We start from the raw sequence: 21,049 nt of genomic DNA, 5'->3' as shown, positions 1-21,049 counted from the left end.
GAATATATTATTTTAGTCATTGGTCAAAAGGACACCCTAACAACTGCATGATTTATTTGTCTGCAGGGAATTACACACCCTGACTGTGACATACAGCCCACTTGGGCTTTGGTTCAGCAGCACTGTTCTTAATTCTTCCCATGTAGCCCCATATTTGGTGAGGGTGCCTCGACATGTACAGGCACCATGGTCTTATCCCAAGAAGGAGGGGACAGGTGGACAGCTGTTTACTGAATAGGCGCTAATGCTGAAGTACATAATTGAGCTTTATTGTGCCGATTCAAATATAAAAAGTAATTATGATGATTATGATTATGGTAGCCTAACTATTTCATTTTCCACCGTTTCTAGAAACATGGTTAGTAATACCTTTGGAAAAAAATAATTGCATATGCACATGCAAATCAAGTTTGAAGACATTGAATCAAAGGCCACATTCAAAGGATCACAGTCAATTGCCAATGCAGAAATGATTTAGAATGATTTTTTATTTTTATCACCAAAATATTCCACTCAAAATCTGGATCAATATCATTTAAACTTATGGAATATGGAGAGCTTAAAATAGGATAATGAATACACATTTAGAGGGAAAATACAGCTGAGTTTTAACAATAATGTCACAATAACAATACAATAATAGGCCAACATGTTAATTGCAGGCATTTGGACAGAGTGAGATTATTGGGGTAAAATTATCATGGCCTCTGCCCATTGGCTACCAGGTTGTTGGAACAATATTGAGACCCTCAGGGCCCTTTGGAGGTTAGGGGTCCTAGCCAGCTATGGCCTCCTATGGCGCTCAACTGATGTCAGATCCCCTCGACCCCAATCTAAAGTAGAACATAATGTTAATAAAGTCCTCCGAGTTTTACATTCTCCTTTGGGAATTTCCCCCTGCTTATTATTTGTTGGAGTGTTTAGTGTTGTTCATAATTCTAGTGAATTCTAATTGTGTGTTTCCCCCCTGTAGCATGTCAGTAAAGGAAAATTATCTCTGCATTTGTACAACAGCATAAACACACCTCTTTCACTTTTGCATGTCAAAAACTGAGTGACCACTGCTGCACATGCTGCCACTGTTTTGAACAGATTATACTATTTAGAACAAGCAGCATTGGGTGACTGGTCATCACTAGTTACCACAGCTAGAAATTCATAAAATCTGCCTATTTCTACAATTTATCTTCTTAAAATTTGATTTTGAACCTTACCTTCAGACTATAATTAACCACACTGCCAACCTTATGCCCAACCTTAAATGCATTTTTGTTTTCATGAACGATAGCAAATGTTGACTTTGTGGCTGTGATAACCAGGGAGAACGCTACAAGCACGCAGTGGAAACCAGGGAGAATGCTACAAGCACGCAGATGCAAAGTGAAAACATTATCTTATTGGGTATAGCTAGCTAACATAATGTCACAAAGCATGATGCACTAGTCAGTAAACTTTCATTCTGAAATAACTTTTTCAGAGTTAGTCAGATATTAGCTAAGAAAGACTTGAAATTGGCATGGGAGCTAATTGGCTGGCAAGGTACCAATTAGCTATAGCTAGCTAGCTAGCTGCTTATCAAAAGGTAGATAACTGGTTAATTTGACAAAAAAGGGTTTTACCAAACTATTTCTCAATGTTTCAAAATGACTGTAACTGGCTAATTCATTTGATTATGCTTTGTGATGCACCCGGTTTTATGCTGTTTTAGTCCACACTGCATGTCACCCTGTCACTTACAGTAGAACCTGATGTACAGTGAAACAAAATTGGCCATGCTCTTTTGTCCTACTAGATCTGCAATGGAAAGGTTCTAGCACAGATAAAACAATGAGACGGACATTTCACCTAATGTATAAATGTGAAGCATCCGCTTGGCGTTTCCACTCACTACCACATATGCTGGTGAGAGGAAGCCCAGTGGGTGGCAGTGGGAGAAGATGGAACCAGATGGATTTTCGCCTACATTCTGCAAATGTTCTCATCGATGAAAGATTTGATCTCAATACAGTTTTCTGTTCCCAAAGCTAGAATCTGTTATGAACAGAGTGGACTAGCTTTTGTAGACTTGACCCTTTTCCAGGTTTCCAAAAATGTCATTGTTTAGTAGAAGTACAAGGGCAAATTGAGTTATTGCACACGCACACTTCACAGAGTAAGCATTTTCCTAATGGAAATATGCAAATACATGCTAAAACACGCCAATAGAATCTTGCTAGCTCGTGCTTGACTCTACCCCCCTCCTTGCTTGTTCTGCCCAGTGACTCATTTGTTCCCATTGGAAATGACAGCCTGTGGTCTATCTTGTGTTAGTTATAAAGATCTTTGGTTCTAGCTAGTGTATCCCTCGGCTTCTGTTCTTTGACTCGTTGGATGTAGTTTATCGGGTCCCAGGCTCCCATGACTGTTATAATTATTTATTTACAACTTGCTTTTTTGCTTTAGCGTCATCTGTCATCTAAATTCAGCAAAAAATAAATGTCCCTTTTTCAGGACCCTGTCTTTCAAAGATAATTCGTAAAAATCCAAATAACTTCACAGATATTCATTGTAAAGGGTTTAAACACTGTATCCCATGCTTGTTCAATGAACCATAAACAATTAATGAACATGCACCTGTGGAACGGTCGTTAAGACACTAACAGCTTACAGACAGTAGGCAATTAAGGTCACAGTTATGAAAACTTAGGACATTAAAGAGGCCTTTCTACTGACTCTGAAAAACACCAAAAGAAAGATGCCCAGGGACCCTGCTCATCTGCGTGAATGTGTCTTGGGCATGCTGCAAGGAGGCATGAGGACTGCAGATGTTGCCAGGGAAATAAATTGCAACGTCAGTACTGTGAAACGCCTAAGACAGCGCTACAGGGAGACAGGGAGACAGGACGGACAGCTGATCGTGGCAGACCACGTTTAACAACACCTGCACAGGATTGGTACATCCGAACATCACACCTGCGGGACAGGTACAGGATGGTAACAACAACTGCCCGAGTTACACCAGGAACGCACAATCCCTCCATCAGTGCTCAGACTGTCCGCAATAGGCTGAGAGAGGCTGGACTGAGGGCTTGTAGGCCTGTTGTAAGGCAGGTCCTCACCAGACATCACCGGTAACAACGTCACCTATGGGCACAAACCCACCGTCGCTGGACCAGACAGGACTGACAAAAAGTGCTCTTCACTGACGATTCACGGTTCTGTCTCACCAGGGGTGATGGTCGGATTCGCGTTTATCGTCAAAGGAATGAGCATTACACCGAGGCCTGTACTCTGAAGGGGGATCGATTTCAAGGTGGAGGGTCTGGGGCGGTGTCATAGCATCATCGGACTGAGCTTATCGTCATTGCAGGCAATCTCAACGCTGTGCCTTACAGGGAAGACATTCTTATCCCTCATGTGGTACCCTTCCTGCAGGCTCATCCTGACATGACCTTCCAGCATGACAATGCTACCAGCCATACTGCTCGTTCTGTGAGTGATTTCCTGCAAGACAGGAATGTCAGTGTTCTGCCATGGCCTGCGAAGAGCCCGGATCTCAATCCCATTGAGCATGTCTGGGACCTGTTGGATCAGAGGGTGAGGGCTAGGGCCATTTCCCCCAGAAATGTCCGGGAACTTGCAGGTGCCTTGGTTGAATACAGTTGCGGAGAGTCCATGAATCCTAGATTCAGATCATTCAGGCGAGAAAAAACATCACCCAGATAGGCCAGTCGTGTGAGAAACTCATCATTATGCAAGCAGTCAGACAAGTGAAAATTATGGTCAGTAAAGAAAACTTTCAGCTAAATGTGTCAATACTCTGCCCCTTGATAACCAGCGCACTTCTTTTGTATGTTGTAAAAGCTTTACATGGTCGCTGCCCATATCATTGCATAGTGCAGAAAAAACATGACAGTTCAGGGGCCTTGATTTAACAAAGTTAACCTTTTTCACTGTAATGTCCAAAACGTTCCCTTGGCAGCAAGAGCCTCTCGGTGGATGCTGCAGTGTACCCAAGTGTCGGGAGTATCTGCTTGGACGCGCGTTACCACTCCACTATGTCTCCCTGTCATGGCATTTGCGCAACAAGTACAGATACCAACATGAGCAGCAGCTACTTTTGGTGGAATTCCCGCGAGACTAACGGTTTATGTGATTGGATGTTAATTATTTTACTTGGCTACCTGTATTTGACATTGTGTTGTTATTTCGCTGAACATTAGATGGTTTAATTTTATTTTTGGCATTGAAAGGAGGCTACTCAGGCGAGAGAAATATAAATGTACTGTTTGAAAATGTGAAGAACAAAAAGTGAATGTGAGTCACATTTTTATTTGGCATACCCAAATAAAATGAACTGGCTCCGGACACTTTTAACGAGGCATGTAAGACACATGTTAAAGGCTGCGTTTACATAGGCAGCCCAATTCGGATCTTCTTTTCCACTAGTTTTTTTTTTTTTTTACGGTTTAGATCTTTTCACAACAGCTCTTTTTCAGCTCATCTGATTGATTAAAATTGAATATGGCTGCCTGTCTAAATGCAGCCGAAGACAGCTGCTTCCCTACTAGGCTGTTTGATCCCAGGAAGTGTTAATCATGTGGTATATGAAAAAAAAAACATTCTGATTTCGGGCATTAACGCTGAGGTATTTACGGGCTCAATTAAATATTCAGGAACGGATTAAAGGAACAAAACTACTCAAAATGTCCAATGAACAAGATAAAATAATAACATGTAAAATAATATATATATCACATTTGAAAGATTTATTTCTCCCAAAATGCGTTACAAGTATTATTCAATTATCATTTAAATTCACAGCAATTACATTTTCTCCAGTGTAAAAAAGTCGGCACCATTTCGTCCCCTGTAGCAAATAATCCGTTTGATTCAGTGGTTTGTCTGTAGTGGTGAAGCTAGTCGTTTAAATTATATCACATTTTAGGTTGTCTAAACATTTATGTACAATACACAACTGTACATAATTGTACAATAGCAACTCTAATCTACCCAATACATTGCATAGTATAGAAATAGAAGAAAAGGAGAATCCGGACACAGAATGAATATTCAATCGTCAAAACTCTACTATCTTCGCATAGTTTTAGTCTGGAATACTTTACATTTTTAATGATGGACTTGCATCTATAAAAGTGATTGTCTATTCATGAAAACATCAGCGATCTACATTAATAACATGCGAGGTACAATTTTCTTTGGTTTTAATATAGAATTTACAACACACAGGCCTACTGCGAATTTGTCTTTCCCTTAGTCAATCGGATGTTTAAAAATGGTTCAAAGTGTAATTCCCTGAACATTGGTGAATTTAACATATCTTCAAGAGAGGAGAAGCCCCACAAAATCATAAAAACACTCAATTAAAATTAGCATAATCCATTGTTTTTGCATCATCAAACAGGTTTCACTAGCCCTATTCAAATTCTCAGACCTTGATTCAAGTCTACAGCTCTGTCATATACTGTAGCTTCATAGGATCATCTAGGAACATAACATAAGGCAGCTGGTAGGAGGTATATTGCAATGGACTGCCCATGGCCCATGCTGCTTGGAGGATAGCATGCTTCTGTCTGGTGTAAACACATTATGGGTTACCTTGAGATTGTTTTCTTCTGAGAGTGAAAGGCACTTCTGCTGATGGTCTGGAGTATTTGAACACACACTACCACCATATTAGTGAATCAGATATGGTCATTGGCACATTGAAAAATGGCAGACATACACAAGCACCATGTGCTGCCACATCCTGGTTGTACAATCTACTATGTGTGGATCTCAAGTGTGTGTGTGTGTGTGTGTGTGTGTGTTTATGCGTTGAGCTTTTCTGCCTCGTCCGGTGTCCTGACAGTGGTCAACTCCTCATGTGAGCCCTCCTCACCAGGCAGCTGAGAGATAAATAAATGGAAAGAGAAAAATATGTAGTGGATGATTTATTTAGACCATGTTTTCACCTTATCGAGTCATAAAAAGTATACCTATTTCCTAACTAATTTCAAGACATTCCTAAATCTGTATATTTTTTTAATCAAGAAAATCGTATTACTGATTATGCATGCATTGACCTTGTGAAATGGCACCACCTGGTGTTCTGAGGGTGACTGCTTTGCTTATGATGAAAAGCAGTTATTTGAGTTCAGTAACCAAATGCAAGCATGACACCTTGTGGCCACATATCATATTGCATAACATTGGGCCCAACTGCATGCCATCGTTGGCAATCTTTAACCCTTCATGGGCCTGAATGGCCCTGCACTCTCACACAAACACTATGTACAAATCAGTGAGTCCTGTGTGTCCATTCATCCATACAAAGTGACTGGGTGTAGTAGCTAAACTTACCTCCCAGTAGATGCCATCCTCAAAACAGATGGTGTCAGGAGGAGCACCATAGATTGGCAGCTTCAGAATAAAACCTACAAGAAAAAGGACATGATACAATTACACACAGACACAAGGGACAATATACAGGGACAAAAGAGCATAGTTCTAATATCACCATGCATTTGTGAAACAAACCAGTCAAGACAATGACTATATGTGCTTACAACACGTAGATAATATTTAAATCCCCCTTATCCTCTAGCTAGTCCCTCTACATACCGGTGATAAGACCGCCCAGGAGGGCAATGCCGAGGGTCACAGCCAGGGAGATGGCCTGTCGTATGCCCTGGAACGAGGCCTCCACATCACCAGACTGGATGTCAGGGAACACATCAGCCATCCTGCATCACAGAGAGTAGGGAGTGTTGAATGAAACTGTTGTGTGAATGCACGCTTTGACGGGATAGTTGCGCAATAGTGGGAGCTTCACCATAAAACCAGTAGAGGACACACTTTCCCAACTTGTCAAAAAAAGGCAGACTAACCCATCTCCATAGACGTCCTTGGTTGCCAGAGCAGCAGTAACTGCTCCAACGATGGCTCCCAGGACTCCAGGCATGCCGTGCAGGTTGTGGACGCCACATGTGTCCTGTATCTTCAGCTTTTGTTCCAGGATAGGCTGAGAGGACAGGGGTGGAAAGTTGCCAGTGCCATGAGTGCGGGTGTTTGTGATGTCTATGTACCCTAGCACCCTCATGTCCTTCAAAAGGTGCCATATACACCTAAGTGGATGTGTTTCTCAACATGACTGTTTATGTTGTAAGTAGATATGCTTGTTCTGTTGGCATCATTAACTGTCATATCCTACTGATACCCCTTGAGAGGACATTCTGGGCTTTTCAATGATTTCTCATGTGGGAGTGTGACCTGGATAACTTTCTCTTTGTTTGTCAAAATGGCTGCCAACACAATTATCACATTTTATGTGTGTGTAATTGTGTAATTAACATTTTTTTTGTGAGTTTGATATTCAATTGCTTATAGTAAATAAATATCTCAGGAATAGTTTGGTGAGTTTTCAGAGCAGTGCACTAATCTCTCAAATAATAGCTTAATTATGTCCTCTGTAAAACAAATGTACCTACTGTACTCATTTACTGTAATGTCAATTGTTTTATTTTTCTGTAAAACGTTTTTTTCACCCCAAACACTTCTAATGTAATATCATTGATTTTTAATTGCAGATATGTTTTATTGCTAGGTCTCAGGAGGATAATACATTTTCATTTCCATTTCCTATATCCTGTCTTACTAATGGCAGGTTGGCCTTACCGAGAGGAACTTGAAGCCCAGCACAGAGATGGTTCCAGCCAGGAAGCCCACAATCATGGAGCCAAAAGGAGTGAGCATCATTTCACCAGCAGTTCCCACGGCAACCCCACCGGCAAGGGCAGCGTTCTGGATGTGCACCTAAAGAGAGGAGAGAGACAACGTTTTTTTAAATGCTGTTCAAAATGGTAGATTGTCAGAGTCCAGTCATACGTTTATTTTAATTATCACTGTTCTCAAATTTTGCACGGTACCAATGTCAAGGAACGAGAAGGTAGGATGAATGATGTAATACTTGAATAATACAAAAATCCCAACCCATGCAGCATTGTGGGACAGTTTGGTATCGCCGTCATGCAAAGTGGGGGTGTGCGAGTGTGTAGAGTTCAAATCAAATTTTATTGGTCACATACACACATTTGGCAGATGTTATTGCGGGTGTAGTGAAAATCTTGTTAGATTGCAGACAGATTTGATGATATGCTGCGGACACACTACCCTTTCACCAACTATGAGATAATATGAGCTGATTAGAACAGTACTACTATCACCAGGTCATGTGCTATGTTCACTGACTCCCTCCATTGAATAGAAAAGACAACTTCAGATTGATTGCCATCTAGACAGGAATGTACCGTCTTGATTTCAGAACGAGATGTAGATGACAGCCATGTCCTCAAGGGACATAGCAACTAGATATTTTGTCTGGCTCACATGACTGTATGCTCTAAAGGTAGATAGCATCACACCATAGTTACTTCAGCGTGCATTTTTTGGGGGATGGTTTCCAATTCTTAAATTGTATCTTGTGAGAAAGTTTGAGGATTCATAGTTTGATACTTTAGAATAGATCAATCAAATCTAAACTAGAAAAGTATATTTACTGAAGAAAATGTGTGTGCTTGTTTTAAAGTATTTATGTTTTCGAAATAAGTTACAGAAGTGGTAGTGGTGGTAGTGACTGGTTATAGTTGAAAACGTGGGTAGATGAAAAGATTGATTGATTGGTAGGATAGCCTGAACACGTGAAAGTTGACTTGGTGTCTAGCTTGAACGGTTCAAGAGTTACTGTTGGTGAGCTAAATGCTATCAAAACGTTTTTCAGTCTGCACATTTGGAAGTTTCATGTTAATATCTTAAATCATTGAAGCGCTAGAGCGAGGGGAGTAAATATAACAATAATGATAATAATGTAAGTATGTAAGAAATCTAGAGTTGTGTTAAACCTTCACCAAGCACGCCTGACTACATCTGTTGACAAGAGTTGAAATACCTGTCTGTATAGGCAAACATACTGCATGATGCTTCAGAGTTTGCCAATAAGGATTTCATCCCAAAGGAGTCATGATTCATTCCAAATATTTACTTACATGTATAACATCTAATAGGGATACAGTATATCTAGTAGGCCTATGACGCAAAATACAGTTGAACCAGATTGTATTGACAACAAACACAGGGAGAACTCTTCCTTCCCCTACCATGCCTAGTCCCTAACTCCCACTTGAAATGATCTGGGAAGACCACTTTAAGCCCCTCGTTTCCACTGCATAGTCCCTGTAGAATCCTACTTCTCCCTACTTTGTCTCCCCAAGTCTGCATCACATGTCTAGCCCTATACTACTTTTAGGGACCTGCTTTTCCTTAAGTCCCCACACTGTACTAGCCCCCTCACCATATCTAGCTTGCCATCATGAGCCACAACGGCAGACAGGCCGTAGGTGGCCAGGGTGCAGGCAGCCAGGGAATAGTAGGTGTTCATAGCCGTGCGGTGCTGGTCGTCTCCGTGGGCCGTCACAGCAGAGTTGAAGCTTGGCCAGAACATCCACAGGTAGATGGTGCCTGAGCAGTCAGTGAAAAATAAGTATTACCATACCGGTATGTAATATAGTCCTTTAGTTTAGCAAGCTTACAGGTAAGGTTTTATTTCTGGGGAGGTGGATGTACTCTTAATTATGACACAGATTCCCATACATTGGCATGCATTGTATGTACAGTCAAAACATAACTGGCGTCTTCAGAAAATGAAGGTTAAGTTGTCCGACTTGTTGATGGTGGCTATTTGTATCTAATGTACAGGCTTCCTGCTTACGACGAGCAGGAGGTATTCTTACCAATCATGGCGAAGAGGTCAGAGTGGTAGACAGAGCAGTTCTTGTGTTTGCTCTTGTCCAGGTTGGGGCGGTAGAGAACACGAGCCACCATCAATCCAAAGTAAGCTCCAAAGGTGTGAATGGTCATGGAGCCACCAGCATCCTTGGCCTAAAGATGGAAATTATCTAAATTAAGGGGTGTAAAAAGCTTTGTCTTAAAGTACATTATTCAAGAGTGATGAGAAAGCCTAATAGGAGAGTAGGCATAATAGTACGTAAAAAAGCAGTTTTACTGTAGGTTTGTATACAGACATATACAGGAAGACATGAATTGTACATTTAATGGTACACCTAAACACACACACACACACTCACTCACTCACCCCCAGAACAGTAAGCACAATGAACTCATTGACTGCGAACAGGGTGACTTCAATCACAGACATGACCAGCAGCTGGACTGGACTGGTCTTTCCCAGGACCGCCCCAAATGAGATGAGCACTGAGCCTGTGCAGAAGTCAGCGTTGATCATACTGCAGGAGGGACAAACAACTCTTAATGATAGGGTTTATTATGGGATGCACTACAGTAAACACTTACACCCGTATGATGTGCCATGTATACACATCACATGTATCTGCTGGTGTGTTGTGTTTATTGTAGTAATGAAATGTAGGTTAGTGTGTGCATAAGCCCTACCTCTCTATTCCGACGTGGATCTTGCCCCCATGCATGCCGTGGACGAAGCCCTGCATGAGAGTTGCCCACTGCAGAGCGAAGGCCGCAATGAGGAAGTTGAAGCCCACACTGCTAAATCCATAACGTTGCAGGAACGTCATGAGGAAACCAAAGCCAATGAAGATCATCACGTGCACATCCTGAAAGCCTGAACAAAGGAAGAGAACACATTATAGATTATTTTATTGAGTTGGATGCACATTGTCACTATTCAACTGCCTGTGTGGTCAGTCTCGTAAACACATTAACAATCCCCTTCTTATGGTTTGGTGAGAAAGACCATGTCTTTTATGACAGTAGTATAGCAGTATCTTTCTAAGTTGGTGACTTCTGGTGACTTCTCCACAAAACACCAACAACCCCTTTTAGTCAACATTTTGTGATTTAAATTGAGCGGGACAGGGGGCTTTGGGAACCTCAGTTGGCCTACATAGAAGGACACAGAGAAGTTACCCTGTGCCTCATAGCTCCATTCAACCTGCTTTCTGGCCTTGTTAACCCAGCCTACTACACCTCCCCCTGCCCACTGGACGTATTCATCCACATGGCACTGGGGAGTAGGGACAATATCTCTTGGTTGTTGCATGGCAACTGATCATTGGCATGGAGGATATTTCCACTGCCCAACTCCCCATTGGCAGGTTGGCCCAAATACTCTGTGCCACCCCCTAGAAGGACGTCTACAGAGCAGTGAGAAAATGTAACATGCACACACACGGGCAACACCAGTGAGTAGATAAATAAATAATGTAAAAAATTGCACACATTGACATTTATTGTGAAAGACCTAAAGGTAATCTATTACCTGAGCTCATGAGCCAACATACAGACCAGTTTTAACCTAATGACTACTTTACAGTTCTCTTAATTCTGACTATCTTTCAATCAAGAGATCATTTGCTTTCTAGACATGTGTCAAGTGGAGCAGCCATAATTCTAAGGGAGATGGTAGGCTTCTTCTACATGTTGACATACCATAGCACATCTCTTATCTCATAGCAATGAGGTCAACCTCCACAACCAGACAATGTAGAGCAGCAGAGGGAGAATTATATCGTGACATTTGGTGGTCTCAATTTTATTCACGGGACTTCCTATTGCTGCACAAAACTTATCATGGGGCTAATAGTAAAGACATGTATTTTAACAGTAAACAATGTATTACCTTTTAATGTGTCATGAACACATCCAGTGATAATGTTTTCACTTATCAAACAAATCACCTTCAGAAGTAGGCTACCTGCACATCCACTCCAAAATAATTCATGATCCAAACACTGCCCTGTGCAACCGCCATTTGATGAAGGGATAGATACATCTGTTACAAAACACCGAAAAGTCTAATGATATTTGGTGATTGTCATTAAGCCTACACTCTTGTAGCCTGAATTAAATGATGCGTATTGCTGACAAATGGGGACGCAAATACAGTTGTGTCTGTCCCGAGCTCATCCGCAGGGGAAATTGAGCGCCCAGTTGAAACAATGTTGCAAGTTCGCTAAAGGGTTGGACCCAGTCGAAACCATGTTGCAAGTTTGCTAGCGAAATCTCATGGCAGATAGGCAATATGGGAAAGATGAATGCGGTTGAAAGAACCTCAACCAACTATCACTGGTTTAAACCATGGCGGAGAGGTGGGGGGGTTCCTTTCATTTGGAATAAGCTTCTATTTTAATATGTATACATGTAATATATTTTAGCAGTACAAAATTGTATTTTAAACCAATAGGAGAATGGTTCAATTAGAGTCCCCCCAAAGTGTGACTTTTGTTGCAGTTAGGGGAGCTCATGTCTCAATCGGGGGCTGAGCCCCCCCCCGTAATTTGTTTTACTACACCTTAAACGTTTGAAGTTCCAAACAGGACATGATCAATGAGAGTAGTCAGATGTGCACCTGTTACTGTATGTGAGTTTCATTCTTGAAGGTGATCTTCCATTCAGCAGTGAAGCTGACGGGTTAAAGATCTGAAATAATTACTTCTAATGGACTTTTAGTGCTTCCTCTTTCAAATTTACCCAACCTTGAACAGGTTTCTACTTTGTCAAAATCAGTGTACTCAATCACTCAATAGCTTGAGGCAAGAGCATAAATAGTGAGCCTGGCATAACATGCATCAGCAGCTTCACCTGCTTAAGGGAAGGTCCAATCTGCATGTGCTCAATTGATTGAAAGCTCAAAAGAGTCACAGACTTCAACCTCAAAGATGAATTGAATTCAAAGTCAAACGGACATGATCCAACTCTCAGAGATTCATGTAATTAAACTCCCAAAGTTTCCCATGACTCCCGTAGCCTGGTCAACCACACTGACCACAGTGGTCAGTATGATTGACCAGGCTATGACTCCCCAGCCTTAACAAGGGAAAACTGGAAACCATGCTACTAGCCAAAGTGGCTGATAGCTCAACTTGGTTCCTTAATGACCTTTTTGTGCCACACAGTCTTTTTCTCTTGCTTTCTCGCTCTCCCTAACTCTCTTTCTGTGTATATCAGCCATCCATATGACAAGCCTTGCTGGCATGACAATAAACACAAATCAGACTGCCAAAGCAAACATTTCCTTCTCTCTAAGAACAATCACTCTCTCCCTCCTAACCCTCCCTCCCACCTTCTGTTCCCCACTCAACCTTTTCCCTTCACGTTCCTCCCCCCGGTGCCCCTTTCTCACGCAGAAGTCCCTATCCCCCTGGCCATTCACTAATTAGACAGTGATGGGGGGAATGTGAAAATTAAACATTCCTCCTACACATTCCCATGCCTGTATATCAGACATTCTCATACTCTTTCTACCCCGGGGCTTACCTGCACCCATCCACCCATCCACCTGTATTGGGAAAGCCTCAAGGTGTGGTGACAGGTAGGACTAGTTGCACACAGGAACTTTCAACAAGGCTAAGAATTGGACACACCCAATACCTCCACCACCTCCCCCCAACAGTCTTCCATTGCATTTCATTACTGATCTGTTAAGGTGGAACAGCAACGTTCAGAGGAGGAAAAGTATACCTTTGCCCTTGGTGACTGATTGGACACCCACTACAACAGACATGCTATAACCTATTCAGAGACCACATTTCCTTCCCTCTTGCTGTTCAAAGTAGCCTATGTTAGAGGGTTTTGACGCTAATCAAAACAACATTGACAGAAAGATCTGAGATACTAAACGGTTAAATCAAAGGACAGAAATCTCTCCCCATGCCGGATTTGTTTACATATTGACATTGGAGAACTTAACTCTCCCTCTCCTCCCACTTGACAAAGAGCTTCTAGTTTCCAGTTATTTTCAGTGGACCGCAGACAGACGGAATGCAATCACTTAAGCACATTGTCTGTTTTCAGGTCTCCGTATGTCTCCAATATGTACTGTATTGACTGTTGATGTGTATTGTACACCACAACACAAAGCAAAACGGAGCATATCAAGTATAAAACAGACAATGAGAATGATGTATTTGGTACATCAGTGAACTGGAGTGCACTGTCACAGAAAGTAAAACAAGTTCACCCAAAAACATTTGGCAACCAAACCCTCCTCTAATTAGGAAACAAATTAACCATTTGTTGCTTTGCTGCTTGCAGCCAAATGTCAAAGCAAAAGAGGGAAAACTCACATTGAACACTGAGGAGCTCAGGGGTCGTAGGGGAGAGTGGGGTAAGTTGATACATTTTTTACATTCAGCATTACTCCGTCAAGGGAAATATAGTATTCTTTCTAACAAAATTATTAACATATATTTCAGGATGTTGTGTATCCCTGGAAATAATCTGAATTGATGTAAACATTACATTTCTGAAAACATAGCTTGGTCTATGTGGTCTCTTGGCACAACTTACCCCGGGACAGGATAAGTTAAGCCACCTACAAATTTCTGTACTGAATGAAATATTACCACAACCTTTATTTCCCAAACAAATTTAAACACAGTCACAATCGCTTTTTTGTATTTTAATCATTTCAAGCATCTTTAAACACAGGCTTAACGCCTAACAAACACTTTTAACATAGGCCAGGCTCTGTTTCCTCAACCTGCAATAGGCTCAACCATTGGCCTAACTTACCCCATGGCCATTCCCTCAACTTACCAAAGGACAAACATTTTGACTATATTAGCCCACACAGCTACAAGGATGCACTATGACTTTTCCATGTGGTTTATTCCTTCACATAACCCATGACCTCTTCCTAAATATTTGGTCATATTACTCATTTTATGGTTTCCTAGAAACAAGGGTGGCTCAACTTACCCCTTTGGCTCATCTTACCCCACTCTGTCCTATATATCAAAGGGTCTCGGAGTGGGAATGCTAATCTACAGCATTGAGCACAGATCAAACGTAAAACAGAGTTGCTTTGCCCCTCTGCAAACCCTTACAAACAGCTCACCTCAATTTCTCATGACCATTCCCACCCACCTCCCCATCTCCTCCACACAACCATATTGTAAGTGCGTAACATCCTTAAGAAAGCCAGATGGGGTAGACTCCCTAGGCGGGAAGGCAATATCCAAACACAGCACTGGAGCAAGACGTGTGGCATAACACAAAAGGAAAATAAATGATTTCCGATTTAGTCGTCAGATTCGTTTGAGGTTCAGACAACTTTTCTGTCATGTTCATTGTCTTGACATACATGTATGGCATGAATGACACAAGACACTTGCCTAAACAACCAACATATCTGCTTCTACTACCATGCAAGTCTCAGACACATAGACAAAGCATAATAAAGAAGGAAAAGAACAATCCTTTCATTTCTATAGATGGACTCCACATCCCCCATCCTCTCCACCCTCACAAGGAAATAGTTACCTTTATCCACAGATTTAGGGTCAGATCATCATACTACCTAATCATAACCATAACCATTAAAAGGATGAAAACGTATCTGACCCTGTATCAGTGGTTTTGGATGTCCACTACCCCACCTGTCTCATTACCCCAACCCTACCCCCCTCGCTGTGGTCACTCACTGGGGTAGCGGTAGTAAAAGTCGTTGTCGTAGTTGGAAGAGCCATTGGCGATTTCCTTGTGCCAGAGCTTGGCGTCTGTCTCATCGTCATACTGCACCAGAGCGCCGAAGAGGATGATGATGATCACCTCCAGGATGATGCAGGCCATGGGCAGCTTCAGCCGCAAGTTAGTTGCCGAATTCGTCATGGCTGTGGGGTTACCTGGGTGTTCTCCTGGCTCTGCACTATGGCCTTAGGGGTGAATGGTTAAAAGTTCAACTCAGCTCCAGAGCGGGGAACACAGCAACATACACTAACACTCACAAGCACTGGTGGCTGCAGAGATGCGATGGGAGAGTGGGAGTGCAGGGAGTGAGGACTCAAGCTGACACATGAGTTGGTCTGACTTAATTAGTGAGTTTTGGTTGAAAATGTTCATGCCCACCACCTTTCTGTATGCCTCCAATCATAGGCTGCAAGATAACCTCAGCTCCTCCCCTTCACTATTGCTGCTGTTAAGGTGGTCTGGAATGAGGTAGGACTCCTTAAAATGATCAGTTACTCCTCTAGATTCATAGAGAAGAAAAATGACCCATTAAAAACTATTTTCATGGGGTTACCCTTCATATTGAAATAATTTAAAAAAATGCTTTTTCATTCATTATCTACGGTAAAACATTAGGTTAATGGTTCAAGGCCCATGGTGAATTATAAAACACAAACAGATGCATGCAGACAGTCAGGCTTGCACATGCATAGGATCTAACATATTGCTGTCTCTCCGTTATGCCATTGACTCCTCAAAGTCAGACAAAAAGTAAAATAAAAACAAAATATCTTGGGATCGGAATAGTTTGTGCAACCAGGTGTGATAACGTGCCAAGACACACACACACACACACACACACACACACACACACACACACACACACACACACACACACACACACACACACACACACACACACACACACACACACACACACACACACACACACACACCTAATTTACTGTCACAATGTTAAAAAGCTAAAAGAGCCTGTAGTAGAGATGTTTGGACTGGCGCAACTGGAAAGGTTGTGGGACATTGGGTTTGGGATAGATGGGTGGGGGTGTTGAGACAGGTTTTGGGGGAGTAGGGTGTGAGAGGGGATGGAGGCAGGTCTGTGCACATCTTTCTCCTGTAAGGTGCAGCCATCACTCACTATGTACACTATCTTTCTCCTTTAGAGAAGAGCACCTAGCAGGAATGCTGTTATGGTTTAGAGAATCTCAACTAAAAGCCTACCACAGGCACAAAGCCAATCTATGAAGTTGAATCCTGATCGTCTGTCAAGCTTCCTGCCTACCTACGTGCCTGTTTGACTGTCTGAAGAGTTGGGGTCATTTCACATTTAATTCAGTCAATGAAGGTAAATTAAAATTCAAGAATTTAAGAATTCCACTAATGATGATGACTGATGGCATACTATAGGCCTACTGTAGCTAATCCACAGCAAAATCAAAGTAGAACTTACAGTAACTAAGGATTTTACTGGCCCATCAAACACTTCAGAGGACAAAAGTTACTTAAATGTGTATATATATTTTTCACATACATGGTACTTGTAAAAACAGTATTACCAGGGCTTGAGTTTTAGTGAGAACAGTTTGGGAGGGAGGGGGGTTTGGGGGGGTATTTAAGTTTATTTCCTGAATTGACTGTCTTCATTTCAAATTGAGCCCTTCTGGGAATGTTTTATTTTATCTTTATTTAACTAGGCAAGTCAGTTAAGAACAAATTCTTATTTTCAATGACGGGGTTAACTACCTGTTCAGGGGCAGAACAACAGATTTGTACCTTGTCAGCTTGGGGGTTTGAACTTGCAACCTTCCGGTTACTATTCCAACACTCTAACCACTGCCACCCCAAATGATCAGTTACTCCTCTAGATTCATAGAGAAGAAAAATGACCCATTAAAAACTATTTTCATGGGGTTACACTTCATACTGAAATAATTAAAAAAATGCTTTTTCATACATTATCTACGGTAAAACATTAGGTTAATGGTTCAAGGCACCATGGTGAATTAAAAAACACAAACAAATGCATGCCGACAGTCAGGCTTGCACATGCATAGGATCTAACATATTGCTGTCTCTCCGTTATGCCATTGACTCCACAAAGTCCCTGCGTGCATGTCGGAAATTCGGATGTGATTACTACAAGTTTAGATAGCTGACTAGACAAACAAATGTACCAATACATTTTCTTACTGATATGATACGAGTGACTGTCAGTCAGTGACCTATAACAAGAGGAAAACTGCTGATGTACATGTTCAATTAACCGAAACAGAGAGGTTGTTTTCTGGATAAAGAACAAAAGTCAATAATAAGCCATTCTTACTACTGTACTGGAGAACCAGTTTGGTTTAAGTCTACCTGTTGTCTGACTGACGCTTTAATAACATTTTACTGTGGTTGGGCTGAATCAGGGTCACACAAAGTGTTTCTTGGTAGTCTTAAAACAAGTCTACTTTGAAACAAAAGTATACACCTCACACACATCTTGATGGGCATAGAAAAAATAAGACACGTACGTGTACTATGTCAGATATAGAGTTGAAATGTATTTATTTTGAGTTTGCATACCAATATTACACTTTATATACATCACAGAAGACCAAAATATAAAAAAATCAAAACATCAGATTTTTGGCAGATTAAAAAATGTATTTAAAAAATGTTTAATTATGATTTTATGAAAAATATTAACAACATTCCACCCATGAGACCACTAGGTCATTTGACTGCAGAAAAGGGCTACGTGAGAGGTTTAATGCTTTAATATTTATTTAAAATATTTAATTTGAAAAACAACTTGTCTGGAGTAGGCAGAGCTATAAGTACAGTTGAAGTCAGAAGACTACATACACTGAGGTTGGAGTCATTAAAAAATGTTTTTCAAACACGCCACACATTTCTTCTTAACAAACTATAGTTTTGGTAAGTCGGTTAGGACATCTACTTTGTGCATGACACAAGTCATTTTTCCAACAATTGTTTACAGACAGGTTATTTCACTTATCGGTATAATTCGTTGTATCACAATTCCAGTGGGTCAGAAGTTTACATACACTAAGTTGACTGTGCCTTTAAACAGCTTGGAAAATTCCAGAAAATTACGTCATGGCTTTAGAAGCTTCTGATAGGCTAATTGACATCATTTGAGTCAATTGGAGGTGTACCTGTGGATGTATTTCAAGGCCTACCTTCAAATTCAGTGCCTCTTTGTTTGACATCATGGGAAAATCAAAAGAAATCAGACCACAGAAAAATAATTGTAGACCTCCACAAGTCTGGTTCATCCTTGGGAGCAATTTCCAAAGTCTTGAAGGTACCACATTCATCTGTACAAAGGACCTTGTGAAGATGCTGGAGGAAACGGGTACAAAAGTATCTTTATCCACAGAAAAACAAGTCCTATATCGACATAACCTGAAAAGCCGTTCAGCAAGGAAGAAGCCGCCATAAAAAAGCCGGACTTTGGTTCGCAACTGCACATGGGGATAAAGATCGTACTTTTTAGAGAAATGTCCTCTGGTCTGATGAAACAAAAAATAGAACCTTTTGGCCATAATGACCATCGTTGTGTTTGGAGGTTAAAGGGGGAGGCTTGCAAGCCGAAGAACACCATCCCAACCGTGAAGCACAGGGGTGGCAGCATCATGTTGTGGGGGTGCTTTGTTGTGGGACTGGTGCACTTCACAAAACAGATGGCATCATGATGAGGAAAAGGATGTGGATATATTGAAGCAACATTTCAAGACATCAGTCAGGAAGTTAAAGCTTGGTCGCAAATGGGTCTTCCAAAGGGACAATGACCCCAAGCATACTTCCAAAGCTTAAGGACAACAAAGTCAAGGTATTGAAGTGGCCATCACAACTGACCTAAGACAGGGAATTTTTACTAGGATTAAATGTTATGAATTGTGGAAAACTGAGTTTAAATGTATTTAGCTAAGGTGTATGTAAACTTCTGACTTCAACTGTAAATAAGTTAACTGTTGTTTTCCTAGTGTAACATGTTTCATCCTGCCTTTCCTGTGAGACCCACTACCATTTCTCCCCACGGTACGTTGACAGGGTAGACTACGGGGCACATCTAAATCATCAGCCCCTTCAAAACAATTGAGTTTCACTTACTTAGCCCCATAGTTTAACTCAGGAGCATTCTTCTCTAAACTGATAGCATATACTCAGATTAGTAAATGACCTGCTTGCCCAGGTTGGGACAATGATTGATGGGCAGAGAGGATAACATATCGACCATGTTCTGTACATAGTGTCTCGCCATCTTGATTAATGTGACTTTTGAAGTCGACAAACAAAAGCCCTAGCTCATGGGCAAAATATCAATTTGACAGAGGTTTGCCTGGTGTAAGGGATCCCTTTGGTCATTTATAAAGGAGGTCAGTGTTTTATTGAGTACATTTACGGCTGACCACAATTAGTTGACTGGTCGATTGTTTGGTCGTTAGGCTGTTGGTTGACCAAGTGTTTTAGTCGAGCAGTAACAAATATATATACACTGTATATTTTCGCTCATCTCGGTGAACGAATCCATTGCTGAGACCTAGACTAAAAGCCAATTTATGCTTGATCCGAAAATGTGGTCGGATGCTCCATATGGAGAGTATGACGCAATTGTGGAGCCTCCAGAAGCACTCAGAGGCAGCATCGCCATGCCACTGCCAAATTATGTAACAATGCGGAGGGCTCTGTATAGCTCTTCATTGACATGATTGGTTGAAGGTAGATGGGGGCGGTATATCCTGTATAAACACAAACTCACTTCCTTGACAAAATCTCTGCACTGCTCCGCGAAGTGCAAAAAGTATGATTGCCCTAGTTCCTGTCTTCTGCTGAGGCTGTATTACGGTAAATGCTGCATGGCCAATGCAGACGTCAGATTGACCATGAGCCAAGATGCACAATGCACTTCTCGCTCCAGAATGAGCTCTCTCCTGCCAATTTGTGAACATTCAAATTGTTTCATAACTTCATTGTGTGAATTATATGCGTTTGATTGTTAGTGTACATCAATTCCCCATTACACATGGTATATTACCAGTAGTACATTTACCGTTAATTCCTATTATTAAGTGATAATGCACAAGAAGCTGGTGTTTGGAGGCTATATTGGCACAGGTGTTGTTAGGCCGGCAAACCGTTATACAACAGGTTACCAACATATTCAAATAATGTTGGACATATATTAATTAAAAATGTTAATTTTATGAATTTATTCATACTATTTCATCCTTCCACAAGATATAGCCCCGACACAAATCTAGGGTTGCTACCCAAGTCGGCTGGTCGTTCATTTTATCGGTTCAGTTGCCAGAGACGCAACCAAGTCGTTTTGTTCTAAATGTGGCAACGTTCTTATCCCTTGCTTGCTAGCTAGCCAACTACGGCTAACTTACAGTCACGTCCAAAAGTGCAGCCAGAATAAGAGCAAAGTAGCTGCATTTGCATTTGTTTAAGCTGTTTTATAGTGACATTTATTTGGATACATCCATATGTGGCACGATTTTGCCTGGCATAGAAAATGTGCTCACTCATCAGG

At 41.4% G+C, this 21,049-nt stretch overlaps 1 protein-coding gene across 1 annotated transcript; it reads right to left on the bottom strand.

Moving 5' to 3' along the window:
- Positions 1–5,190: 5,190 nt before the first annotated feature.
- LOC139365027 (ammonium transporter Rh type B-like) lies at positions 5,191–15,843 on the bottom strand. The gene is made up of 10 exons (XM_071102341.1): positions 15,456–15,843; positions 10,447–10,633; positions 10,130–10,280; positions 9,768–9,915; positions 9,329–9,495; positions 7,657–7,794; positions 6,870–7,003; positions 6,604–6,725; positions 6,343–6,416; positions 5,191–5,888 (listed from the first exon to the last, which is right to left on the bottom strand). Exons 1-10 carry the CDS (start codon positions 15,640–15,642, stop codon positions 5,811–5,813), a joined length of 1,386 nt encoding a protein of 461 aa, XP_070958442.1. The 5' UTR covers positions 15,643–15,843; the 3' UTR covers positions 5,191–5,810.
- Between the last annotated feature and the right edge of the window lie 5,206 nt (positions 15,844–21,049).

Source organism: Oncorhynchus clarkii, chromosome 2 (assembly GCF_045791955.1).
Source record: "Oncorhynchus clarkii lewisi isolate Uvic-CL-2024 chromosome 2, UVic_Ocla_1.0, whole genome shotgun sequence".
Lineage (NCBI taxonomy): Eukaryota > Metazoa > Chordata > Actinopteri > Salmoniformes > Salmonidae > Oncorhynchus > Oncorhynchus clarkii.
Note: the sequence above shows the minus strand (reverse complement) of the source record. Positions and strands in the feature narration are given on the sequence as shown.

Coding starts and splice junctions, on each gene's coding strand:
- LOC139365027 (XM_071102341.1), bottom strand. CDS start 15,642: ATGACGAATTCGGCAACTAACTTGCGGCTGAAGCTGCCCATGGCCTGC. Junction 9,496..9,767: donor TGACCTCTTCGCCATGATTG/GTAAGAATACCT, acceptor CTGACTGCTCAG/GCACCATCTACCTGTGGATG. Junction 7,004..7,656: donor TGGGCTTCAAGTTCCTCTCG/GTAAGGCCAACC, acceptor CTGTCCTCTCAG/CCTATCCTGGAACAAAAGCT.